The 11596-nt window shown below is 44.5% G+C and overlaps 2 protein-coding genes across 3 annotated transcripts in view; both read right to left on the bottom strand.

The window, feature by feature from the left end:
* Positions 1–2568, bottom strand: part of galnt11 (UDP-N-acetyl-alpha-D-galactosamine:polypeptide N-acetylgalactosaminyltransferase 11 (GalNAc-T11)) — a 12177-nt gene extending 9609 nt beyond the window's left edge. Inside the window, exons 1-2 of one of the 2 annotated variants that reach the window (XM_059326940.1) lie at positions 2419–2568; positions 855–1092 (exon numbers count right to left, since the gene is read on the bottom strand). In XM_059326940.1, coding sequence (XP_059182923.1) covers positions 855–1059 — 205 coding nt within the window. In that variant the 5' untranslated portion in view covers positions 1060–1092; positions 2419–2568. Of the gene's footprint in view, positions 1–854; positions 1093–2249; positions 2399–2418 lie in introns of those variants that run through there. The other variant, XM_059326941.1, reaches the window with a different exon arrangement.
* Positions 2569–4450: 1882 nt separating this feature from the next.
* LOC131962006 (NLR family CARD domain-containing protein 3-like) overlaps positions 4451–11596 on the bottom strand; it is a 31892-nt gene continuing 24746 nt past the window's right edge. Inside the window, exons 16-19 of the mRNA XM_059326950.1 lie at positions 11440–11490; positions 9538–9658; positions 9354–9404; positions 4451–5694 (exon numbers count right to left, since the gene is read on the bottom strand). Of these exons, the coding sequence (XP_059182933.1) occupies positions 9377–9404; positions 9538–9658; positions 11440–11490 (200 nt within the window). The 3' untranslated portion in view covers positions 4451–5694; positions 9354–9376. The remainder of the gene's footprint in view (positions 5695–9353; positions 9405–9537; positions 9659–11439; positions 11491–11596) is intronic.

Genomic DNA, 11596 nt, shown 5'->3' with positions numbered 1-11596 from the left:
ACACACACACACACACACACATTATACAGTCTCCATGGCAACAGATAAATCCATACCATCTATCAGCCCTGCAGCTCTTTGTCAGGACCGAGGTCATAATAGTTTTGGATTTTTCATCAGTTTTAATTTAAATTTTGTTGTCATTTTTTGTTCTCAAATCCAGTTCGTTTTAATGAGTTTTTAGAGTGAGTTTGCTCGTTTTAGCGGATATATACACACACACACACACACACACACACACACACATAGTTTTAAGCTATTTTTCACTTGTCTGTATATATCCAACAGTAAGACATTTATTCTCATATTTTATGTACATTAACAGGAGTCCACACACCCAAAAAACTTATACGAAAAAACTTGTACGTTGGTTTCGCCACAGGCAAGCGTTGCTATGACGACAGCCAATCACAGCTGTCTGTTGTACATTGTACTCCCATTCAAGCGTACAGCCAATCATATTGTGGGACGTAATCAACAGGCGGCCCATACAGGGGGAGTTAATTCTCCGTTTGATACAAAATGACCAAAAAAGACAAATGAGAGTCTACGGCAGCTGTGGTAGAGGCTCTCATAGGAGTCTACGGGAGCTGTGGTAGAGGCTCTCATAGGAGTCTACGGGAGCTGTGGTAGAGGCTCTCATAGGAGTCTACGGGAGCTGTGGTAGAGGCTCTCATAGGAGTCTACGGGAGCTGTGGTAGAGACTCTCATAGGAGTCTACGGGAGCTGTGGTAGAGACTCTCATAGGAGTCTACGGGAGCTGTGGTAGAGACTCTCATAGGAGTCTACGGCAGCTGTGGTAGAGGCTCTCATAGGAGTCTACGGGAGAAGGGAACCCCCAACACGCCACTCACCCATCTCCGGCGACAGCTCCACCGGCCGACGCCCCGCCCTCCGGTCCAGCAGGCCCTTGGTGATTGGCTGGCTGCGGTGCTGCAGGGGGGTCCTGCCGCGGCCTGGCTCCGCCCCCAGAGAGAAGTAGAGCAGCAGGAGGACGGACCACGTGGCGGAGGTTACCAGGCAACCGTAACAGAAGTACCTCAGAGTCACACTGGCCATGGTGGCCGAGAGAGCATCGCTCACATCACAGAGCTGCAGAGAGAGAGAGACGTTGCTGTCATCATGTATAAACTGTGTGTGTGTCAGGTGTCCTGTTAATGAGTGTGTGTGTGTGTGTGTGTGTGTGTCAGGTGTCCTGTTAATGAGTGTGTGTGTGTGTGTGTGTGTCAGGTGTCCTGTTAATGAGTGTGTGTGTGTGTGTGTGTGTCAGGTGTCCTGTTAATGAGTGTGTGTGTGTGTGTGTGTGTCTATGTGTGTGTGTGTGTGTGTCTATGTGTGTGTGTGTGTGTGTGTGTGTGTGTGTCTGTGTGTGTGTGTCTGTGTGTGTGTGTGTGTGTCTGTGTCTGTGTGTGTGTGTCTGTGTGTGTGTGTGTGTGTCTGTGTCTGTGTGTGTGTGTCTGTGTCTGTGTGTGTGTGTGTGTGTGTGTGTCTGTGTCTGTGTGTGTGTGTGTGTGTGTCTGTGTGTGTGTGTGTGTGTGTGTGTCTGTGAGTGTGTGTGTGTGTGTGTGTGTGTGTGTGTGTGTGTGTGTGTCTGTGTGTGTGTGTGTGTGTGTGTGTCTGTGTGTGTGTGTCTGTGTGTGTGTGTGTGTGTCTGTGTCTGTGTGTGTGTGTCTGTGTGTGTGTGTGTGTGTCTGTGTCTGTGTGTGTGTGTCTGTGTCTGTGTGTGTGTGTGTGTGTGTGTGTGTGTCTGTGTGTGTGTGTGTGTGTGTGTGTCTGTGAGTGTGTGTGTGTGTGTGTGTGTGTGTGTGTGTGCTCTCTGGACCCGACATGTCAAACATTCACTGAGACACGAGACACAAACATCAGCAGCTCGTCTCACTCATTCATTCTGATGAAAATCTACAAAAAAAAAAGAATGACCAAAAAAGACACAAAGACACAAATGACCAAAAAACAAAATGACACAAAAAGACACAAAATTATTAAAATAGACACAAAATGACCAAAAAAATGACACAACAAAGACACAACATAACCAAAATAGACACAAAATGATTTAAAAAAACCACTAGATGACCAAAACAAACACAATAAGGACAAAATAAAGACACAACATGACCAAAGAAACCCACAAATTGATGAATAAAAGACACTAGATGACCAAAACAAACACAACAAAGACACAACAAACACACAACCTGACCAAAGAGACACACAGTGACGTGAATGTGTCAGTAAATGAGGATTACTGAGCTGAGGCTCCGTGTCCGATAATTGAACCCGCTAGCTTAGCGAACGTTAGCTCCACTGAAAGGTGGAGAGTGCGAACACACTGAGCCTGAGTGAAGCCCAGAGACATCCCATAATACCCTGCGGGGTCCGGACCACCGCCGAGCCGCAGCCCGGAGCTCTACTCACGGTTCCTGGACGGGGAGCACCGGGCCGACCTGCCTCCGCCAGCCGACAGCAACGCGAGCCGCTCGGATTAAAGCTGCTCAACAACAGCCAATGAAGCTCTGACCGGAGCTGGAACACGGCTGCTCCACGTCACTTCCGCTCACAGCCTCCACAATAAAACCAGTCAGACTCACAGCCTCCACAATAAAACCAGTCAGGCTCACAGCTTTCACAATAAAACCAGTCAGACTCTCAGCCTCCACAATAAAACCAGTCAGACTCACAGCCTCCACAATAAAACCAGTCAGACTCACAGCCTCCACAATAAAACCAGTCAGACTCACAGCCTCCACAATAAAACCAGTCAGGCTCACAGCTTTCACAATAAAACAAATCAGACTCACAGCTTTCACAATAAAACAAATCAGACTCACAGCTTTCACAATAAAACAAATCAGACTCACAGCTTTCACAATAAAACCAGTCAGGCTCACAGCTTTCACAATAAAACAAATCAGACTCACAGCTTTCACAATAAAACCAGTCAGACTCACAGCTTTCACAATAAAACAAATCAGACTCACAGCTTTCACAATAAAACAAATCAGACTCACAGCCTCCACAATAAAACCAGTCAGACTCACAGCCTCCACAATAAAACAAATCAGACTCACAGCTTTCACAATAAAACAAATCAGACTCACTGCTTTCACAATAAAACAAATCAGACTCACAGCCTCCACAATAAAACCAGTAAGACTCACAGCTTTCACAATAAAACCAATCAGACTCACTGCCTCCACAATAAAACCAGTCAGACTCACAGCTTTCACAATAAAACAAATCAGACTCTCAGCCTCCACAATAAAACCAGTCAGACTCACAGCTTTCACAATAAAACCAGTCAGACTCACAGCTTTCACAATAAAACCAGTCAGACTCACAGCTTTCACAATAAAACAAATCAGACTCACTGCTTTCACAATAAAACAAATCAGACTCACAGCTTTCACAATAAAACCAGTCAGACTCACAGCTTTCACAATAAAACCAGTCAGACTCACAGCTTTCACAATAAAACCAGTCAGACTCACAGCTTTCACAATAAAACCAGTCAGACTCACAGCTTTCACAATAAAACAAATCAGACTCACAGCTTTCACAATAAAACCAGTCAGACTCACAGCTTTCACAATAAAACAAATCAGACTCACAGCTTTCACAATAAAACCAGTCAGACTCACAGCTTTCACAATAAAACAAATCAGACTCACAGCTTTCACAATAAAACCAGTAGGACTCACAACTTTCACAATAAAACCAGTCAGACTCACAACTTTCACAATAAAACCAATCAGACTCACAACTTTCACAATAAAACCAGTCAGACTCACAACTTTCACAATAAAACCAGTCAGACTCACAACTTTCACAATAAAACCAATCAGACTCACAGCTTTCACAATAAAACCAGTCAGACTCACAACTTTCACAATAAAACCAGTCAGACTCACAACTTTCACAATAAAACCAGTCAGACTCACAACTTTCACAATAAAAGCAATCAGACTCACAGCTTTCACAATAAAAGCAATCAGACTCACAACTTTCACAATAAAACCAGTCAGACTCACAACTTCCACAATAAAACCAGTCAGACTCACAGCTTTCACAATAAAACCAGTCAGACTCACAACTTTCACAATAAAACCAGTCAGACTCATGTTAAAAGGAAGTGTTCGGGAGACAAATTTCACAATAAAACAAATTAGACACGTGTTAAAAGGAAGTGTTCGGGTCACAACTTTCACAATAAAGCAAATTAGACTCCTGTTAAAAGGAAGTGTTCGGGAGACAAATTTCACAATAAAATAAATTAGACACATGTTAAAAGGAAGTGCCCGGGTCACAACTTTCACAATAAAAACAATCAGACTCACAACTTTCACAATAAAACCAGTCAGACTCACAGCTTTCACAATAAAACCAGTCAGACTCACAACTTTCACAATAAAACAAGTCAGATGTTTTTGAAAGCAAGTATTCAGGATGTAACTTTCAGATTAAAATATATGAAGCTCCTGTAAAAAGGAAGTGTTCCGTTCACAACTGTCACAATAAAACAAATTAGATGTTAAAAGGAAGTGTTCAGGTCACAACTTTCACAATAAAATAAGACTCCCATAAAAAAGAAGTGTTCAGGTCACAACTTTCACAATAAAATAAGTCAGACAAACATTTTCTGAGACTGAATCAGAATCAGTTTATTGCAGTTTAAGTCGGTTTGTAACATACAAAGAATTTGTCTTGTTGATTTGGAACATAACAATAAACTCAGTAAAAAAAAACAAGAATATAAAATGGAAACGTGAAAAACGTGTAAAACAACCAGTTGTTGGAGTGGAACAGCTGGACAGTTTGTGCAGGAATGTGCGACCCTGGTTTGAAACCCTGATTCGCCTCACTGGCTGAAATTATTTCACCAGATTGACACCTGAGAGAAGAGTTTCCAGCTCAGAAAGAAACCGAGTGAAACTCTCTTTTGGCACTAAAGTTCCCAGCTGACCAGACTTTAATTAAAGGGGAAAGGTTTTCAGGTTCTGCCTTCTCAAGTCCACATCTGAAGACTGAACGTGTTGCAGCAGCTGCGTCCCTCAGCCCTGGTATATATGTTCTAACATGATGCTAATGTTAGGGGACAATTATTACCAAACATGGTTCCTAAACCTACAAGTACTTGGATTAGTCTTTGAATATGCATCAACCAAGAAGCTCCTTTCTGTCTGCAGATAGAAAGAGACCAATGCAGCAGATGGACCGACTCTCTGATTATGTTACATTATTTACATCACATTCACTTTCTGATCCTTCGACTTAAGTTTAGTCATTTAGCAGACGCTTTTATCCGAAGCGACTTACAGGAAGAAAAAAGCAAACAATCAAGGCATAATGCAGTAAGAGCCATTAGTGCATCAATAAGTGCTAGAGACAGTTTACTTTCCCCTGAAGATTTTTGTCACCAAATAAGAAATAAAGATGCAAAAACAAAATAAACAAACAACATTGCCCTGAGCCAGAGTTCCTGAGAAGCTGTAAGAATCTAAAATGTGCATATCAGGCGTCCAATGGTCACTCAGAAATCTGCTGCAGAGACGTTCTGCCTCCATCTAGTGGCTGAAACAGAGAACAACACTCTGACATCAGTTTGGATCGTCACACTTCAGCTTCTTGTTTCATCTGAGCCTCAGCACTGTGGAAAGGTGTGGATGTCCTCTGGTGGGACATTTCTTCCTGCACCTGGAAGTTAACCAGAGAAAAGACTTCTTTAATCATTACATTACATTACATGTCATTCTGGAGTCCATCTATTTATTGAAAATACACGTGTTTTATTTACAGTAATAACTTTATTTATATCTGATATGTAGACAAGCTGAGAAAGCCAGTTAAAGTTCAATCATAGGAGCTTTCACAGTGTGACATTTATGTTTCTAGACCATTTTTAAAATGTGAATTTTCTTTCTACAATGAAAACTATTACTGTTTTTACTTTACATGCAAATAGACTGTTTTGTAGTTTTATTATTATTATTATTTTCTGCTGTTTTTGTGTGTATAAAGGGTAAAAACCATTAGCAGCAGAGTAGACCAGAGCTAGAGTCTTGAAGCGTATCAGCCACTGGTAACCAGTGGAGGGAGGGAGGAGGTGCTGGTATTAGCCACTGGTAACCAGTGGAGGGATTGAGGAGGTGCTGGTATCAGCCACTGGTAACCAGTGGAGGGAGGGAGGAGGTGCTGGTTGAAGACACTGGTAACCAGTGGAGGGAGGGAGGAGGTGCTGGTATCAGCCACTGGTAACCAGTGGAGGGAGGGAGGAGGTGCTGGTGTTAGCCACTGGTAACCAGCGGAGGGAGGGAGGAGGTGCTGGTATTAGCCACTGGTAACCAGTGGAGGGAGGGAGGAGGTGCTGGTATCAGCCACTGGTAACCAGTGGAGGGAGGGAGGAGGTGCTGGTATTAGCCACTGGTAACCAGTGAAGGGAGGGAGGAGGTGCTGGTATCAGCCACTGGTAACCAGTGGAGGGAGGGAGGAGGTGCTGGTATCAGCCACTGGTAACCAGTGGAGGGAGGGAGGAGGTGCTGGTATCAGCCACTGGTAACCAGTGGAGGGAGGGAGGAGGTGCTGGTATTAGCCACTGGTAACCAGTGGAGGGAGGGAGGAGGTGCTGGTATCAGCCACTGGTAACCAGTGGAGGGAGGGAGGAGGTGCTGGTATCAGCCACTGGTAACCAGTGGAGGGAGGGAGGAGGTGCTGGTGTTAGCCACTGGTAACCAGTGGAGGGAGGGAGGAGGTGCTGGTATTAGCCACTGGTAACCAGTGGAGGGAGGGAGGAGGTGCTGGTATCAGCCACTGGTAACCAGTGGAGGGAGGGAGGGAGGAGGTGCTGGTATCAGCCACTGGTAACCAGTGGAGGGAGGGAGGAGGTGCTGGTATCAGCCACTGGTAACCAGTGGAGGGAGGGAGGAGGTGCTGGTTGAAGACACTGGTAACCAGTGGAGAGAGGGAGGAGGTGCTGGTATCAGCCACTGGTAACCAGTGGAGAGAGGGAGGAGGTGCTGGTTGAAGACACTGGTAACCAGTGGAGGGAGGGAGGAGGTGCTGGTATCAGCCACTGGTAACCAGTGGAGGGAGGGAGGAGGTGCTGGTATCAGCCACTGGTAGCCAGTGGAGAGAGGGAGGAGGTGCTGGTTGAAGACGCTGGTAACCAGTGGAGAGAGGGAGGAGGTGCTGGTATCAGCCACTGGTAGCCAGTGGAGAGAGGGAGGAGGTGCTGGTTGAAGACGCTGGTAACCAGTGGAGAGAGGGAGGAGGTGCTGGTTGAAGACGCTGGTAACCAGTGGAGAGAGGGAGGAGGTGCTGGTTGAAGACACTGGTAGCCAGTGGAGAGAGGGAGGAGGTGCTGGTTGAAGACGCTGGTAACCAGTGGAGAGAGGGAGGAGGTGCTGGTTGAAGACACTGGTAGCCAGTGGAGAGAGGGAGGAGGTGCTGGTTGAAGACGCTGGTAACCAGTGGAGAGAGGGAGGAGGTGCTGGTTGAAGACCAACCCAGCAGCTGCATTCTGGATGAGTTGTAGAAGTCGGGGGGCTTTGACACCAGACCTGCCATGAGGGAGCTGCAGTAGTCCAGGCAGGAGATGACCTGGACCAGGACCAGGACCAGGACCAGGACCAGAACCAGAACCAGAACCAGAACCAGAACCAGGACCTGGACCAGGACCAGGACCTGAGCTGCCTTCTGAGTGAGAAACTGGTGGATTCTCCTGATGTTCTGCAGCAGGAATCTGCAGGATCTGGTGGTAGCGGTGATGTTTGCAGTGAGGGACAGTTGGTTGTTGAGAGTCACACCAAGGTTTTTAGTGGTCAGATCAGATTTAATCAGATCAGATTTAATCTGATCAGATTTAATCAGATCAATCTGATATTAACTGTCTGACGTTAATGTTTCTGTCTGCTACAGTAACAGTCATCACCTGCTCTCTCAATCAGTTGTCCTGCTTTCTACTCTAAGAAATAATCAAAAACCTCAAAGGAGAACTTTACATTTAATGGTTTTGTGATGGCCTCTAGATTTGTAGTAATCTGTTCATATAGTGTTAGTTCTTCATTGACTTGGATGGTAAACGTGGCTGCAGCTGGTCGACTTGTGATCCAGATCGAGGCTTTGTGCAGCAGTTTCCCTGAGATTAAGTTTGTAAGCAGGAAGTCTAATATCTCATTTTTCTTGAAACCCAGAGGTGACTGGTTTTCGTCGAGGCCGTCAAAGATGAACAAACACTTGACCTGCTGTATTCTGACGGTTTGCAAACCCTTCACTTCTTAAATGGGAACGTATTAACGACACAAGAGAACTCCTCTTTTATTAAATTCTCTGAATGTGAAAGGAAAAACAAAGTCAGTAGTTTGGTGGACTTCTCCCGTCACCCTGTCCCGAGTGGATTTCTGCTCAGCTACAGATTTTCCAACACCAGCGATTCGCTTCGTCAGAACTCTCTGAGGAGAGCTTTCTCCTTCTGGTAAAGGTGCACACAGTGCTACAAATTCATAGTTTAATAACTTTATCAACTGATTTAGGTGAATTGGTTATATTTTTCTGTTTTACAGAGTGGTGCCCCAACGAGTGATAACTGACTAAATCAAGTCATATAATTTATTATAATTAATAATCATTTATGATAATTATTAATAATTCTGATAGCCATCTAACCAGACTTTTGAACCGTGAGATCCACACAAGTGTTGCTCAGGTTCATCCTTATATATCTGATATCCATATGAGAGGAATAGCATTTATGAAAACGACTTTCTTTTTACATATTTGACGCTCTGTGCAAGGTGTCATTTATTCATAAAAGAAGTATCCTAAATTCCCAACACTATGAACCTCCCCACTGCCTTCTGTTGTGATGTAAAGCTGTATAGATCTTGTTTAAAGGGGTCGAACATCCGTCTTCCTTTGTTCCCTGAGAAAGATCCTCTGTTCGATTTTTAAGGTAAGATTTAAGTTCAGCTCTGCACCTTCAGACTTTCACTAAAAGATGAATAATGACCATGTTTACGTTAAGAGCAGGTATGCGTGTTACGTTTTCAGACAAAAGCTAAGAACTAAACATGATCCAGTCCGGGTCCAGACTGAAGTCCTGGTTCTGGCTCAGATCTAGTTGGACAGATCTCTGGTCTGTATAAGTGTCAGAAGAATTTCTGCATGAACCAAACCAGGCTCCAGAATAAACGATAAAAATAAACATCCATAGACCAACAAGATGTGAAGATGCCATTAAGGTACAAAGATTCAAGTCAGCTTTCATTTAGTAAGCAAAACATCATGTCATCTCCACAACTCTTTCATAATATTCATTCTGGTTGGGTTTCATATGTTAACTTCAGACAGAACAATACCTTCAGTTTGCTCAGAAACAGCTTCAGTGTTTGTCGTGCTGGGAGACTGGCCTGAAACACAAACAACATCTATTGAGAAAGGCTAAATATTTAAAGGGATCTGGGTGATTATAATCCAAGACAGTAGATAATTAAAGACAAATATGGCATTTATTTGATTTATGAAATGAGGGGAAGCATTTACCATATGTTGTTGACGGTGAAGTTTATATCCCGTGCATTAACATCTTCAAGCCGAGGTGCTTGGACGACACCTCCAGACTGGGCGCTGGTTGTTTGGTGTCCTGCTCCTCTCTGAGTTTGAGCTGTTTGAGAATAGACAAAGAAAGCCAACATGTGAACTCTGTGTCAGGGTTTCAGAGATTCTGTTTTGTTAGCTCTGATTTATGAGAACAAATGAGCTTGATAAAGATGTGATACATGGGACACATTTAAATGTAAATTGACCAGACAATGGTCATTTATGGACTTCCCTTGATCCACAGGTCTAAGAGGATAAAATGTTTGTTATACATGTTCCAAGTTAAAATGTGAGCTAAGTAGAAAACTGAATCAGCTATTTGCTGCCAAATTCATCAGTTGGAAGATCTAAACTCTGCCTCAGAATGAAGTCATTTAACAACAACCTGTTTCCTTTTTCAGGAGTTTTTAAAGTCAGCTGTTTCTGAAGCTTTGTTTTCACCATGGTAGCTGTGTTGTCAGACCAGCAGCTCCTGGGAGAGTCACCAAAGGCCGACAGACGGGACAGCGGGACTCTGTCCTGGGTCAGGCCTGGCAGGGGGGTGATCACCTGATAGACCTACACCCATTAATCCCAGTTCTCGTCACGGATTGGCCATCACAAACACCATGTTTGAGCACAGGTCACAGGGTCGAGTGTACTTGGTATCAGAGTACTCTAGGCCAAAGGTTGATGATCCATTTTGTGATGGTATCATCAGATACCAGATCGGTCGTATGTCTCGGACACTCGGCGAAGAGAAGAGCGGAGCTGTCAGCTGATCACCACCTGGAGGTGACTTGGATCAGGTGGCGGGAGAGGGTGCTGGACAGACCCAGCAAACACAAACCTGGACTATGGGTGAACTGGGAACTAATAGCTGAAGACCCCTTTCTGTGAGGTCTTTGACTCCCACCTCTGGAAGAATCCATCCTGCATCCTGGGGGAGGCTGGGGACAGGAACCCAAGCGGGTCATGTTCAAAGCCTCCATAGGGGAGGCAACAGCGAGGAGTCGTGGTCAGAAGACTCTCTGTGCCGGTCGTGGAAACAACCTGAGAACCTGAAGGAGGTTTTTCAGGACTCTCTGGAAGCAGCAGGCAGGTACTGGTTGGCCAGAAAGGCTACAGACCATGGAGAACTGCTGGTCCAGACTGTGGGTCAGCAGTAAATATATAATCGAGCAGTGGAAAGTAAACTTTGAGGAAGTGCTGGCTTCACATGAGGAAGTGATGCCAGGATGAAGTGTAACAGTAACCCTCACAGTCTGTGAAATGTTTCAACATCTGCCTGTGTGTCTCTGAACAGGATAAATACTGCAGGAAGTGGCAGGCTCTGTATTAAAATCAGAGTACTGGTCTCTTTTATGTGTCTTCAGTACCACCTAGTGGTGACTGTGACCAGCTGCACTAAACAGGAAGCCAGCTGACAGTCTTCCTTTGTTCCCTGAGAAAGATCTATTTTTTAAGGTAAGATTTCAGTTCAGCTCGGCACCTTCTGACTTTCACTAAAAGATGAATAATGATCATGTTTACGTTAAGAGCAGTTATGCATTTTCAGACAAAAGCTAAGAACTAAACATGATCCAGTCCGGGTCCAGACTGAAGTCCTGGGTTTGGCTCGGATCTACTTGGACAGATCTCTGGTCCGTATAAGTGTCAGAAGAATTTCTGCATGAACCAAACCAGGCTCCAGAATAATGGATAAAAATAAACATCCATAGACCAACAAGATGTGAAGATGCCATTAAGGTACAAAGATTCAAGTCCCCTTTCATTAAGGAAGCAAAACATCATGTCATCTCCACAACTCTTTCATAATATTCATTCTGGTTGGGTTTCATATGTTGACTTCAGACAGAACAATACCTTCAGTTTGCTCAGAAACAGCTTCAGTGTTTGTCGTGCTGGGAGACTGGCCTGAAACACAAACACACAACATCTATTGAGAAAGGCTAAATATTTAAAGGGATCTGGGTGATTATAATATGCTGGCTTCACTTGAGGAAGTGATGCCAGGATGAAG

Source organism: Centropristis striata, chromosome 23, assembly GCF_030273125.1.
Source record: "Centropristis striata isolate RG_2023a ecotype Rhode Island chromosome 23, C.striata_1.0, whole genome shotgun sequence".
Taxonomy (NCBI): Eukaryota; Metazoa; Chordata; class Actinopteri; order Perciformes; family Serranidae; genus Centropristis; species Centropristis striata.
The sequence above is the reverse complement of the archived record's forward strand: the minus strand, read 5'-3'. Positions and strand labels throughout refer to the sequence as shown.